Source organism: Balearica regulorum, chromosome 20, assembly GCF_011004875.1.
Source record: "Balearica regulorum gibbericeps isolate bBalReg1 chromosome 20, bBalReg1.pri, whole genome shotgun sequence".
Taxonomy (NCBI): Eukaryota; Metazoa; Chordata; class Aves; order Gruiformes; family Gruidae; genus Balearica; species Balearica regulorum.
This window is the reverse complement of record NC_046203.1, coordinates 5997273-6012141: the sequence shown is the minus strand read 5'-3', so window position 1 is coordinate 6012141 and position 14869 is coordinate 5997273. Positions and strand designations below refer to the sequence as shown.

Below are 14869 nucleotides of genomic sequence, written 5' to 3'. Positions count from 1 at the left end.
GAGAGCCATCTTCTCGCTCTTTCCTGGAGAAGCCTGGTGATCCCCAGCACTTGCAGGCAGCGTTTTGTCCTCCCAGCAAGCCCAAGCTTGTGTTTTGAAGCCCGTGTGAAGCGTAGACGTGTCCTGTCTGCTCTCCCCCATGGACCAGGTCTGCAGGCAAGAGAGCAGCCCTGCAAAGGTGCCTGGGGCGAGGAGGTGAAGGCAGCCAAGCACCCACCTCCAAAGCCTAGGATGAGGGTCCTGGGCGGGGGGGGTCCCACACTGGGAGTACAGTGTGGGTGGGACCAGCAAACCAGGACCCATGAGCCTGGGGCAGTGTCCCCTGGGAGCAGGGCTGAGTTAGTCCCTCTGCAACATGAGGAGGTATCTCAGGACCTTGTTCCCATCTCAGGTGATGGGTTGATGACCACGATTTAAGAACCACAAGCATTTCCTTCCCCTCATCCCAGCAAACAAGGAGCCTCTGCTCAGCCCCTGCTCCTCTGTTCCTGGCTGAGCCCTTGGCTCACGTCGCCGCTGTGGTGATGCTGAAATGCCAGAGCTGCCCGGCGATGTACAGGCTGTACGGAAACGCTGAGGCACAGTGGGAACCCAGAGCCGCCGCCACTGCCTCCTTCCCCAGCTCACCATGGCCATCCTGTAGCCAGAACATCACGGCTCGGCGTGCCGGCAGGGTGGGTGACATCTCCGCTGGCTCCGGTTGTTAGCTTGCCACCATCGCCTTTCCTGCTAATTCCCCCCGCGTATTCACCTTGTCTTCACAGGCAATTTCCCCCATTGAAATGTCAGCGGATAATTGAGCGTGCCGGTGACCTTGTTAGGGAGCTGGGCTCGGCGCTGCGTGCTGCGCCAGGGAGACAGCCGGTGCGGGGCCGTGCGTCCCCGGGCACGGTGTGCTTGGGGTGCCTGGGCTCAGGGGAATGCTGCCACCCGTGTGCCGTGTGTCTGCATCACCACATGTTTGTACGAGGCTGTGGGGAGGTGTGTGTGGTCCCCTCGTGGCAGAGCATCAATCCTGTTTAGGCTGGAGAGCACCCTGTGGTTTTGGGGACTTCTGTCCCCATGTCACCTCCGCTTGATGAGGAACTCAGCTGGGGGAACGCACCATCCTGGACACGGACCTAGAAAAACCACACGACATTCATGCCGACTTTTCCATTGCTTGGGTTCACGGGGGGCTCTGGGGCTCCGTCTCGGCTGGTGGCAGGGCTGGGGTGGCTGCTCTCCTCCCGTGTCCCTGATGTCCCCACTGACGTGGCCCTCATGGTGGGAGCTGATGTTGCCCAGGGTGAGGGACACAGATGTCTGCCTTGCTCCGTGCTGCCTTGCTGATGGCTGTGGGTTGTGCCTTTACACTTTTGGGAGTGATCCTGGCAGGAGCCGGTGCTGGTGGGGGCTGGGTCCCCACGGGCTGGCTCAGCCCTGCTCCCCTTCTCTTGGCAGAAACACGGGATCCCGGTGCCTGTGACGCCCCAGACACCCTGGAGCATGGATGAAAACCTCATGCACATCAGGTGAGAGGCCGAGGGGGGCAGGGAGTTACCATGGAGTGGCCTGGGGCCCTGATCCCCCGGTCCTGCGTGGTCAGGACATCCCTTCCCACCTCTGGAGTCCTAGGCTGCCACACCACGTGCTGGTGAAGGGTGACCCCAAAACCTCCAGCCTCCCTTTCTGCCCAGTTGTCCACGTCCCACATGGCAGCGTCCATCTCCTGAGCTCTCCCAAGCCCAGCGCTCCTTGCAAGGTTGCTGCTAAAAGCTCCTGGAGATCCATAACACTTATTTACCCCCATCCTTGTGGGGCAGTGGGTGATGATGGGAGTGGGGGGGGGTTTCTTCCTGGTGGGTTTTGGGGTTGCAGGCGCTACGGTGACCTCTCTCTCCTTCCCTGCCTGCCACAGCTACGAAGCCGGGATCCTGGAGAACCCCAAGGTAATCGATCACGGCCGCCCGGCCGGCATGGCAGCCACAGGGCTGAGGGCGTCTCGTGTATTTGCAGCCTAATTGGAAATTTCACGGCGGGCCGTGTGCGGTGGGGAGGCCCTGCTGCCCGCCCCGGCCCCTCCGCCTCTCCCGGCACGTTAATTGCCGCCGGCGTGAATAGGGGAAGGGACCGTTTCAGGGTGACACCAGAGGGGACAATTTCACGGGGCAGCAATAAAGGAGCAATTAGACAGATGAGGCGCTGGTGGGAGAGTGGGGCTGGTGGTAGGTGACGGAGCTCCGGGCTGGCCCCTGCAGCTCGGGTCCCCTGCCCGTGCCAGCAGCTCGCCCACCCCTCCTCGCTTTCCCATCCCCGCTATCCAGGGGGGAAGCGAGGTAAAACCTCCCCTTGTATGGGGTGATGGTTGGAGACCCCAAGGGCACCCATGGGACCACCAGCTCCCACGCAGCTCTGGCTGCCGACGGGGCCAAGAGCAGCCCGGTGGGTGCCACAGCCAGGCGCTGCCGGTGAGCACGGCACGTCGCTCTGGAGGCGTGGGTCCAGCCCCGGCTGCCTCCAAACAGCGCTCGGGGTCCGGCTGCCTGCTGGCCCCTGCCCGCGCCGTTCATGCTCCAGCGGGTCGCGACACTCGGTGGCTACTTAAACTATCCATCAGCGCTAATTAGACAATCCGGGGGAGAGGAGGGGGAGGCAGGCAGAGAGGAAGAGGAGCCGGCTGGAGCTCAGCAGCCCGCAGCCAGCTCGCTGCGGCTGGGCTGGCGCGTGCCTCCGGCGGGGGCGTGAGGAAGAGGAAGGTGGCAAGGGGGTCCCGCTCCCCCTTTGGTGCCCTCCGGAGGGGTGTCTGCGAGTTGGACTTTGGAAAGCCGGGCCCTTGGAGGGCTGCTCCTCTGGGAGAACGGTTGGCACAGGGATGGGTTTTCATGCTTCTAGCTGGAGATAGCAAGGGACTGAGCCGTGCCCTTCCTAGCGCACCCATCCTGACCCACCCCTCCGCACCCAGCACCTCTCCCCTTGGGGAAGACCCCCGGTACCGAGGCTCTGCCAAGCCCGCTTCCTTCCCAAAGCCGGCTCGGAAAACGGGGTCAATTGAGCAGAGACCAGAGCAGTGACCCCATCCCCGAGCATCCTCTGCTCAGGCACCTCTTCCTCCGCCGGGGCCGGGAGGTGGCTTCCCGGAGTGCGGTGTCACCACCGTCCCCTTCCCCGGCCCGGGAAGTGGTGCCGGGCACCGGGGCAGCCGGGGCAGGATCCGGGGTGCCAGGCACGGCGGGCTCCCCTCCCCAAACCCCTGGGACCTGCCAAAGGCAGGGATTTGAAAGCAGATGGTTGAGCTATTTTCTGCCTCTGTGAGGCCCGATTGAAGGGCAATGAGGCAGCTAATGCGGAGAAAGATAGAAATTTACTTGCTTTAACTTCATATGGCACTCTGAAAGAGTTCATTCAGTCCTGGGCACAACAATATCAGCCGGATGAATAAACCATTTGCGGCATCGATAGCTCTGCATCATGGTTTACTTCATGGACCATTTGCTTCCAATTTCTTCTCTTCTTGCCCCGTTTTTCTTGCTTCTTTCTTCCCCCCTCCCTCTCTCCCTTTCCACACACTCTTCCTTTTTTTTTTTCCTTTTTTTTTCTTTTTTTTTTTCTCTCTCTCCCCTTTAAAGATGACATTGCAGGAGTAGCCCCCCTGCGGGGAGGGATAAATAGGAGGCATTGATACACTGCAACAAACTATTTGTCATTTGAACTGTGCTTTTAGGAGAGAGAATAAAAAGAGGACAGACTTGCACCGTAATGATGGAATGCAAGCCAAATGTCACTTTTATTTCTATTTAGTTATTTTATTTAATAGGGGCTTTCATAGTTGGCTTGGAAAATTGGAAACTACCTGACTTTGACTTCCAATGTTTAGTAAAGAGTTTTTAATACTTTCCGGTATTTTTTCCCTTCCCGCCCCCCCATCTTTCCTTTTGAACTCAAAGTTTTTCATCATCTCTCACAGGTTTGTCTAGTTAATAAGTGTGATCAGGGCTAGGAAAGGCCAGACGATGTAAAATTGAAATCCCCAGCCCGTGTAATTTGCGTGTGTGCGCGCGGGGGAGGCGCACGTGCAAGCACCCCTTGTTTAAAACAAGGGAAAGGGGCAAAAATGAGATAAAATGGGAACCTGAGGGTGGTTTGGAGTATGTGCTGGGGTAGTTATGTCTGTATTCCTGGGATTCGGCTGTGGTTGCTGCCGGGATGTGTGTCCCAGGGTTTGGGGTGAAGCAAGGGGGGGTCCCTCTGGTGCGGAGGGGCCGGCAGGGATGCTCAGAGCCAGGCGGGCTGCCCTCGGGTGCTGGCAGTGACTGGGGTTTGCTATTTGTTGGTCAAAAAAAAAAAAAAAGGAAGCTTTCACTAAAAGGCTTATTTCTCATCTTTGAAAATTTTAGATGAAAACTTCTGCAGAGAAATTAATTTTCCCTTAAAAAAAAAAAGCTTTACAAAGTTTTTAAGCAATCCCTTTTGGTTTTTGGTGGGGTTTTTTTGGTTGGTTGGTTGGTTTTTTTTAAACTTCTTTTCTACCTTGTCATATTTTCCTTGCTGGAAAGGAGGAGTGAGGAAAAGTGAGCAGGAGAAAAGTCGTACTTTAAAAAGGAGAGGAGAAGCAAGGGGGGGCACGGGCCAGGCTGCGGGCGGGTGGTGCAGGCAGAGCCCTGGATGCAGGCAGGGTACCGCTGCCCAGGGATGCCCAGAGCTCCAGCTCTCAACAGCCGGGTTTTGGGTGGAAATACCAGTTTATCACCCCTTGAAACAGTTGCAGGAGCGGCTGGGTTTGGAGAAACTCCTCCGGAGCTGCTCGCACAGAGGGTTTTAGGTTGCTAGGGCTCCTCAGCTGGAGGCCGCTGTGCAACGTTCCCTGCGGTGTCGGCCAAGGACAGCTTTGGCTCAGCCCCGCTCTGCGGTTCTCCTGCTCGGCACTGCCCGCCTTTCCACCGCTCCGTGCCTCAGTTTCCCTCCCCTCTGCCTCCCAGAGCGGCGGCTGCGCGGGGCGGCCCTTTAGAGACAGGAGTTTGCAAACGCTGATCCAAAAGCGTTTTGGGGCCAGCGCGCGCCGCCACATCGTGCGTGAGCGCCGAGGGGGCACGTGAAATTGCAAAGCATTTGCTCTCTGGGACGGAAAGCTTTTTTTTTTATTATATTTCACACCCCCCCCACCCCCCCCACCCCCCGTCTCCTGGCACGCGCTTCAATTGCAGCAATTCATCGTCGGTGCCCGAGCCTCCGGTGGCCCGGCTCTGACGGAGATAAGATGCCTCTTTCCTATAAATCTAGGAAAAAAAAAATATACATAAAGGTTGATGTGCTCTGAAATGGGTTTTGCTTTGTTCCTCTATTTTCCCCTGTGTGTATTAACCCCGAGGACACCATGAAAGAGCCGGTGCGCCTGGAGCACCTGCTGGGGTCAGGCCTCCTCATTAGTTTTTTCGGTCAGCACGGAATAAGCCCGGCCGTGGCGCGGGGACGTGTGGGTGCCCGCCCTGCCGCTCGCTGCCATCGTCCCGCTTTTCCCTGCCTGACTTGCTTCTCCGCAGCCATCCCGCCTCCAGCTGTGGGGGCGTCGGAGGAAAAGATGAGATCAAGTTGAGGGGAAAAATTGGCTGATTCCTCCAACCCCTTTGTTCCCGGGGCCCCGGTAAGCACCGGTGCTGTGCCGTGCCGTGCCGGCCCCGCGCTTTGGGATGGGGGACGCGCGCCGGGGTTGGGGGATGCACGCCGGGGTTGGCAGTGCCGATGTCACTGACTTTCCCCTCTTCTCTTCCCCAGAATCAGGCCCCCCCCGGGCTCTACACGAAGACCCGCGATCCGGCCACCTCTCCCGACACCCCGGACGTGCTGGAGATCGAGTTTGAGCGGGGTAAGCGCCTCCTCGCAGCCGGCCCCTCGTGCCTCTGCCCCCCAAAGCTGAACCCCGCTCCCTGGCCAGGACCGGGGGCTGGCGGGAGCATTCCCGGGATGGGGGCAGGTGGGGTGAGCCCCGACTCGTGGTGTCAGGGCTTGGGATGGTGCTTGCAGCAACGTAGGGCTCTTCGAGGTGTGCGGGGGGGGTGTCTGGGTACGTTTTGGGGAGTTTGCTGGGACCCCCCTGAGAGCAGAGAGGGGTCCGAGCCCCTGCCCCAGCCATCCTGCAGCGGGCACGGGGTCCCTCTCCTGCAGGGTGGCACACAGGTGGCCCTGGCAGCTGTCACAGCTGGGGATGCTCCAGGAGGATTTGGCCAGCGGTGCTGTCAGTGTCACGTGAAGGAGATGGCGACACCCCGTTCCATCCCCGGGGACGCACGGCAGGGCCCAGCACCAGAGCTGTCACCCGGAAAGGGGACACAGCACAGCATCTCCCACCTCCGCCAACCATGGGCGTCCCCGTACCACCATCCATCCCGGGAGCAGCAACGAGCCCGGGCTGGGGAGACCCCGCTTAGAGGGGGCACCCCCCCACCACTGCCCCCCCCCTGCCGCCAGCATCCCTGCTCCATTATAATGATCCCCCCCGCACGGAGCAGCCCCCCCTCCCAGCAGCCCATTCAGCCCCTAGTTAATTTATTTGAAGTTTTAATCTAATTATTAACTATTTTAAAGGCTAAGCAGCTTTCGCCAACAACGGCCCTGACAACGTCGGCTCTCCGCCGAGCGGACCTCGGCCAATACCCCGGCGGAGGATGCGAATAGAAAGAGCCGGGGCGAGGGGAGGGCGCAGAAGGGGGGGAGCCCGCGCTGAGAAGCAGCTTAAGGTTCATTATTGCCGCGAGTTACATTTAATAGCAATTTACAACTGAGTTTATAAACCCCTGGAAAATAGGGGGTTTAGGGGGGGGACCTGACAGCCCCCGTCACTAGACAGGGCTCTCGCGGGTGCCTCCGTAATAAAGACTAGAAAGGGAGGCATTGAGGCTGATTGGCAACTGATAGTGCGTTAAATGGTAATGAGGAGGGCAGATGGAGGGGGGATTAGCCTCCAACTCCGCACCGCTTTTCTTTGTGGGCCCCGCAGCCCCCTTGTCAGCTTCCTAATACATTTATTGCTCATTTCACACCGCTAAAGAAAAATGCCTCTTTCTATTCAGCATCCCCCCCCCCCAACACCCGCCCCGCTCCTGCCCAGCACCCTTAAATTTTTTTTTTTAAGGGAAAAAGAGAGGGGGGAAAAAAAAAAAAAAAAGTGCAATAATTAATTCATGGCGGGGAGTGCCCCGCTGCGGGGTGCGTGTGCGTGCGTGTGCGAGCAGCCGTGCCCCAGTGTGGGGGTCCCCCCCAGATGCCCCCCGTGCTGGCGGAGGGGAGGGGGACGGGACACGTTTGTCAGCCCCCCCCCCCCCCAACCCCGGCAGGGGCTGGTGGGACAGAAGGTGCTGCGACGTAAGACAATTGCCGAGCGTGAAATTCAATTAGTTAAGGGCCTGGTTGCAATTTCACAGGCCCTAAAAAAGAGAGAGGGAGAGGAGAGGGGAAAAAGGGGGGGGACACTTTTTTATGGCCTTTTTTATTTATTTATTTCACTTCTCTCCCGAGGTGGCTCCCCCTCCCCTCGCCTCTCCCCCCGCACCAGCTTGGATATGCCTTTTTAAGAAGTTATTTAGAGTTCATATCTGTCACATCTATTTAACGCCCGCGGGGTGATGTTCCGGGGGGGATCCCAACACCGGCTGATCCTGCCCATCCTCCCTCCCCGCCTCTGCAGGTGTCCCTGTGAAGGTCACCAACGCCGGGGACGGAGCCACGCATTGCTCGACCCTGGAGCTCTTCACGTACCTGAATGACATCGCGTGAGTGCCATGCTGTCCCCTGCCCGCCGGCTGGCAGCGGGGACCAGGAGAACGTCCTCAGGGCGGGGTGGAAGTGGGATGCTCCCAGCGGGCATGTCCCGATGAGCCCAGGGATGGTGGGCTGCAGCGTGAGGATGGGATGGTCCCAGTTGGGTCCCGGTTGGATCGTTCATACCAGCAAGCCGGAGCTGGGCACCGAGGCCAGGAGCACAGGGGTATATGGAGACAGGCTGAGAGAGTTGGGGTTGTTCAGCCTGGAGAAGAGAAGGCTCCAGGGAGACCTTAGAGCCCCTTCCAGTCCCTACAGGGGCTCCAGGAAAGCTGGAGAGGGGCTGGTGCCAAGGGCAGGGCGTGACAGGACAAGGGCAATGGCCTGAAGCTGCAGGACGGGAGATGGAGATGAGATCTGAGGCAGAAATCCTTCCCTGTGAGGGTGCTGAGGCCCTGGCACAGGGTGCCCAGAGAAGCTGTGGCTGCCCCGGCTCCCTGGCAGTGTTCAAGGCCAGGTTGGATGGGGCTTTGGGCAACCTGGGCTAGTGGAGGGTGTCCCTGCCCATGGCAGGGGGTGGGACTGGAAGGGCTGTGAGGTCCCTTCCAACCAAACCAGTCTGGGATTCTATGATTTAGGGTTTTGCTCCCTGTGAATGAGGTCTTATTAACACCCTCAGCCCTATGGCTGGGTGAGGGCTGCCTTGCCCGCAGTGGGGGGCCAAGCCCCCGGGGCACCCCGTGCCTGCAGGACACCCTTTGCCCCTGGTCCCAGCTCGGCCCAGGACCCCCGACCCCTGCATCCTGGGGGGCATGGCCTGGCCCTGCCTGCCTGACGGGGCTCAGTGTTTCTTTTGGGTGGAGAGTCAGCTTTTTGGGGCTCTCCTTCCCCCTGCCTCCAAACCCTCTTTGGGGTTTTCTGCCCTGTGCGACCCCCTGCCCATTTGCTGCTGCTGCCAGGGCAGAGCCATCCGCAGGGGCTTGCCCAAGAATACAGCAGCACCCATGGGAGCACCCACCCCTCCCACCCTGTGCCAAATGCCACCCGGTCCCCGACCATCCTCCTTTGTGCCTCTGCCTGTATGCCCCCTCCCTGGCACTGAATGGGAATGAACTTTTCCATGTAGTTTGCTCTTTAAATGTTAATTAAGTGGTTTTAAAACTACTTTGGCTATCACGAATACAGCTGCAGCATGGCTTGTCCCCTTGCCCGGTTTGTTTTCTGGTGGCCCAAGTGCCACGGCTGCCTGTGGCACTGCCAGCCCCAGCGTCCAACGCTGAAGAGGCTGGTGGCACAGAAAAGATGGGAGGAAAAGGAGAGAAAAAATCCATCTCCTTGTCACCTGCCCTATCTGGGGTCACTACCAACGGTCACCAGTGCTGCTCAGGGGCTGCCCACGCTGTCGTTTGGGGTTTGTCCTCTATTGTCCCCCCCCCCTCCAACCCACCTCTCACGGCCACCCATGTCCCACTGCGGAGCTGGGGCTGCTGCAACCTCCCTTCTCCTCCGCAGGGGCAAGCACGGCGTCGGGCGCATCGACATTGTGGAGAATCGCTTTGTTGGGATGAAGTCCAGAGGTAAGCGGCCACCCACCAGCGGTGCCACCCTGCTCTAAAAATGGGGGGGCAAAAAAAAAAAAAAAAAGGGAAAATCCTGGTGGGAGGTGGCAGGTGCTCAGCATCGCTGGGGTGCTGTGGCTCAGGTCACACCAGCAGCCCTCAACCATTCCCTGTCCATCAGCTTTTGACCGAGATTTGCTGGTGACAAGGACTTCTCACTGGTCTCTAATGAAGGCAGCTGCCTGCTCCCCGCCGGTGCCACTGTTTGCACCAGCCCTGGGGTCCCAGTGCCGCCGGAGACCCCAGGTCTGCATGGGGAACCGCACCGAGCTGTGGGCTTGTGCAGGAGGATGCTCGTGGGAGGTCCTGGAGGGTGCGAGGCTCTGTCATACAGGTGCAAAGTGCAGGAGGCCGAGGCAAGTCACTGAGGGTTTTTTAAAGCCAATTCTTTGATTTATCTCTGCGTTTGTGAAGCTGTGACTCTTAGTATTGATCATCCGTTAGGATCAGCTTCACTGGAAAAATCTCTGGAGGCAGCGAGCTGCCCCATGCAGAATGAACTAACTAACGAGGTGACTCATCATCGTTTCCCATCCCCTTGCCCCCACTCTTTTGTTTTAATCTTGTTAATACCTAATTAGATGCTCCTTTTCTTTAAATTTGCCCTCCATGCAGGGCATCAGCAAATATTTTTATAAGACTTGGCCCGTGGTCTACCTCCCCACTGCAGGGCACCAGCCCTTTTGCAAGAGCATCAGCCACAAAAGACAAGAAACAAAACCCAAAATCATTTGATCCGAGTCTGAATAATCAAATTAAAACCGAAAAAAGGAAGAAAAAAACCCCAACCCCAAACCACACACACCAGCCTGCGCATTTGCATGCAGGATGCTGAGTAATTTGTCAAAATCTATTTTATTTTTTTAAGAGCCACTGACACGCTCTAGTGACCCTTCCAGCATTTAATAATTTCTCTAAACCCCATTTAACTGTCATGTCTGTCTCCTGCGTGACATTGCCAAGCGATCGCTGCCGTGTTTGTGCGCCGGCAGACGCGGGAGGACCGGGCTTTCTGGGGACAGCGGGGGTGCGCGCGCCTCGGGGATGAGAGCTTGGCGGCGGGTTTTCCCCCCGTGCTTTGGGCAAGATCCTGCCCCCATTTTTGTTCCTTGGGATTAGCAGAAACCTCTCCGAAATCTGCTCCAAGAGATGCTCTGCAGGAGAGATGGCGAGCCGGGATGGGGGGAGGCCAGAGCAGGAGGGTGCTGCCGGTACCTGCCTCCCCCCGGGGGTTTTGGGGTGCCGGGCAGCTCGGGATGGCCCCATCACCGCACTGCCGGGAGCATTTTGGACCCCAAATAGAGTTAGGGCCAGCGGGGCAGGAGATGGGACCTGGGCTCACAGGTGGGAGGGGATGATCCCTTAAATCCCAGCGGCATGCAGCAGCCCCACCGGCTCGGGGCTCTGCAGGTTCCTCGGGGCAGCGCAGGGACCCCTTCACCCCAGGGACCCCCTCTCTGCAGGGGAAACTGAGGCACGGGCAGTCAGAGCACAGCAAGAGCCCTCCACAGCCGCGGAGGTGGCAGCGAAGGCTCCCGCCAGGTGCCTCCTCTCCCTCACGTCCCAGACCTGGGGAGTCGGGGAAGAGAAAAATTCATTTGCATTGATTTTTACTAAGCTCCTAATTGAACTTCGTTAAGGCCTAATGGGCGACGGGCGAGCTGAGCGTGCTCGCGCCAGCCTTTTAAGCCCTATTAACTCAATTTTGCCGTATTTGTTTTAGTGGGAGGAGGGTGGGTAATTATGGGGTGCCGGGGAGCGGCGCTGCAGCCGGCCGGGGGGGCCACGGCTCGGCCGGGGGCTCTCGGCTGCAAGCAGGAGCACGGCCCTGCCTCTCCCGCCTTTTCACATCCTCATTATCAAATTATCTTTTTAACTCCGAAGGGGGGCTAATTAAGTGAAGTAAATGAAATCAGTGGGGAGGAAGCAGGAAGGAGGGGACGGCCATGGCCAAAAGAGCCGAGCGCTGCCTTTGCCTGCGGCTTTTCCTCCCCTCGGCTCTCTCCTTCCTTCTCCCTTTTCCTCCCCTCGATGCGCTGAACAGATGGAGGAGGAAAGTGGAAAACCTCTTCCCTGCAATGAACCCACGCTCGGCCTCAGCCCTGGACCAGTGGTAGAAATTTGGGCAGCATCTTCCCATGGGCAGCATCGTCCTCCCCTTCCCCTTGGGAAGCCACCGCATCCCGTCCCATCCCACGGATGCCGTCGGGAGTGACAGCCCGCACTCAGCGCAGCGAAATTGCTTGGATGGAGGTGAACTGACAGCCGAGGTTACAAATTAGAAAATTTTAAGCAGCGGCAGCTGTCTCCTTGGCTGCCCCCCCATGATCCCCCCCTCCAGCCCCCCCCTTCCCCAGCGGTAATTACGGGGTGATTGAAGCTTCGCCAGTCTGCAGTGCTGACACCTCTGTCTTTTTCCTGTAAACACGGGGAGATGAAAATAGACACTTGGAGACGCCGCGAGTGTCACTTTGAAGGTGTCTCTTGTCTCCTCGGTGGCGAGGCTGGGAGCGTGGCTGTCAGCTCCCCTCCCCTCCGGCTGTCACACTCCGGTCCCCGGTCCTCTAGGTCGAACGGGACAGGCAGGGGTGCAGGCAGATGGGCAGGAGGTGGGAGTCAAGACACAAACCCAAACCTTCGGTCAGCCCACATTGGCTTTAACACCTCCTAAGCGGAAGGAGAGGGAGTATTAATTGTGTTAGCTTCGCGGTCAGGGTCTGGAGGGGGCTTACAGCAGCCCCCCCGTGCCACCGGGGATGGCTGGGTCGTGGTGTTACCTCGGCTGTCTCCTCCAGAAGCCCCGTGGGGATGGGTGCTGGGTGAGCACCCCGAGACCTGCCCCCGGGGACCAGGCTGCATCGCGGGGGTGCCCTGAGAGGAGGGGGTGGCTCTCCTTAGGGACGGAGACCCGTCCCATGCCTGTAGGATGCTGAGATCATGGACCCTGGTAGGTATGAGGTTTGAGGGAAGCGGCTTGGGCTGCCGTGGTACACAGGGTCCCTGCCGTGTCCGTGGGACCTGTGGCCACCCTGGGACGGGACCCTGCTTGAGCCTGTGCCACGCTCCAGGGCACTGAGCAGGCAGAGCCCCACGCAGGTTTGAGCACCCGTGACAGCCCGTGGGCTCCCCTCACCTTGTCTCGGGGCCGGTTGGGGCCGTGTCCCCTTTGGCAGGGATGATTTCCTATGGGGTTTCTTTGTACGTGAGCAAAACCCAACGCGCGGGTGCCCTTTGCCATTCCCGTGCCGTAGCACAGGTGCCTGGCGTTGGGAGGGGACGGTCCCCACGGGCAGGCAGGCGACAGGGACGTGCTGGCAGAGCAGCCCTGGCCACAGGCAGGTTACAGCCCTGCCCGCTGCCTGTTCGCTGCCAGACTAGCTCAGCATTTCCCCCGCCGGCTTTCCGCACGCATCCGACCCGGAGCGGAGCACCGCATGGCCGCCCTCGTGTTTAAACACCAAGTAAACGCGTTATGTGGCAAATAAGGCCCGAGCGGCTGGAACAAAGGGAGCAGCTCTCCCGCCGTGTTAACCCCCATCGCCAAAATAATTAAGCATCCCTCCATCCTCAGGTCTCGTGCAATGGGGGGGCAGGTGGGAAGAGCCGGGGGGGGGCTCCTGCCAGCCCTAAATGAGGTTGCCCTCCCAGCCCCCCAGGTAGCCTCATTGCTTCGCAGCAGAGGCGCGGGGCTCTTTCTCGCCAGCCGAGGGGAGAGGAGGGTATTTCAGGCCCTCAGCTCCCCGTGCCTGTGCCCCGCGTCGTTCCTTTAATTACAGGTTTTCAGCCGCAGACCGTTGGGCGCGGATCGGTGGGGGGATCGGTTCCCAAACCCTGTCATTTAGCCTCGTCAGAGTGCCTCTTCAAAGAGGGGAATCTAGAAATTTTCTCCGCAAGGTGCGGAGTGGACTGTCTCGGCCCCAGCATGAATATAATGACAGATGCATTTTACAGCAAGCTGGGACTGAATGCGCTCGACCACAGCTCCTTCTGTCAGCCAAGTCATTATTTTTTGTCATTTGCTGACAGTTTTGGTCTCATTCGTTTCTCTCTCTTTTTCTGCTTTTCCCCCTGCCTGGAAAAATGGCTAGGTATCTATGAGACCCCAGCGGGAACGATCCTATACCATGCACATTTAGATATTGAGGCCTTCACCATGGACCGGGAAGTACGGAAAATCAAGCAGGGGCTCGCTTTGAAATTCTCCGAGCTGGTGTACAACGGTACGTATGGTCCTTCGGCGTGGCCCTGCCGCCGCAGCATCTTCCCAGCCTTCCTCCTCCTCCCTCGTTGCTACCGATGCTGCAGGTCCCGCTGGTACACGCGCTGAGGGCTGTAAAACTCAGATGTTGATTTTTGAGGCTGCTCGTGGAGGGAAAAGATGGGTTTGCTCGTGCCAAGGGCTGAGCCTGACCTCGTACTCTGCCTGCTTTGGTGGCGAAGGGGCTCCACGCCCGCTTTCGGGAGGGGGTGCCACCCTTCCACGGGGGCTTGCTGGTGGGGGATGCTCCCAGCATCTCTCCCAGCCCAGTGCCACCACGTCGTCCCATCCAACACATTCAGATGTCCCTCAGTCTGTAATTCACCGTCCCTTTGTTCCCCCCACGTCGCCTTTCCCCAGCTCTCCCCTCGACCCCCTCCATCTCACGCGACGCCCCCCCCCCCCCCCAAGCTCCTGGCACGGCCGTCCCCACGGTGGGGTTTGAAGCCGGGGACCCCTCCCCGTGCGCTGGCGGGGGGAAGCGCAGGGGTGCGCGGCGTGGGGGGCTCTCGAGGTGTCGTGGCCCTGGCCGCCGGGGTGCAGGGGGGCTGCGGGAGGGTCCTGGCCGTGCTATGCGGTGTGCAGCCCACACAGCGGCACTGCGGGTTGTGGCTTTGCCGGGGGCTGCCGGAGGGGCTTCCAGCACGGCCAGGCCTGGCCAGCACAGCGCTGCCCGGGGGGGGGCTGGGAGCCGTAAGGGACAAGGGGGTGCTGGCTTGCACTCACAATTAAGTGACAGCCGTGAAGCCCTTTGCCCTTCCTCCTACGATGCACCCAGCGGCTCCAGCTCAGCTGCCCATGTGGGCTGAGTTTGAGGGGTCTCAGCTCAGTCGCCCCCACCACGCTGCTGGGAGGGGGGGGGGTGATGCTGGGAACAGCCTGCCGTGGCGCTGGGAATGGCACCCCCCGGGAGGGGACATCAGCACGGCCCCAGGGTCTGCTCCGTGGATCAACCCTGACTCGGTCGCTGGTGCTAAATTGAAGGAAGCAGGATTAGCCTGAAATGTTTTAAGTGGGCTCAGACCCCCCCTGCCCACACCTGGGTGCCTGCTGCACAGCTCCAAGCACAGCAGCGTGGCCCTGTGCCCCGGCTCTTCCCCCGTCCCCTGCCCAGTTCAGAGCTGACATCCCTGGAGACCCCACACCGGGGAGATTTCCTGCCCCTCGGCCAAACACCACTTTTATCTTTCATGTGTGCTGATTTCTCAGTCTCCCGCTTCCTCCTCCCATCACTTTTCAGGTGTTTCTCTCTAACTGC

At 59.4% G+C, this 14869-nt stretch overlaps 1 protein-coding gene across 2 annotated transcripts in view; it reads left to right on the top strand.

Moving 5' to 3' along the window:
• Positions 1-14869, top strand: part of ASS1 (argininosuccinate synthase 1) — a 28709-nt gene that overhangs the window by 9000 nt on the left and 4840 nt on the right. For both annotated transcript variants that reach the window (XM_075772841.1, XM_075772842.1), the window contains 6 exons: positions 1444-1514; positions 1901-1931; positions 5752-5842; positions 7661-7745; positions 9247-9311; positions 13442-13573. In XM_075772841.1, the coding sequence (XP_075628956.1) occupies positions 1444-1514; positions 1901-1931; positions 5752-5842; positions 7661-7745; positions 9247-9311; positions 13442-13573 (475 nt within the window). The remainder of the gene's footprint in view (positions 1-1443; positions 1515-1900; positions 1932-5751; positions 5843-7660; positions 7746-9246; positions 9312-13441; positions 13574-14869) is intronic.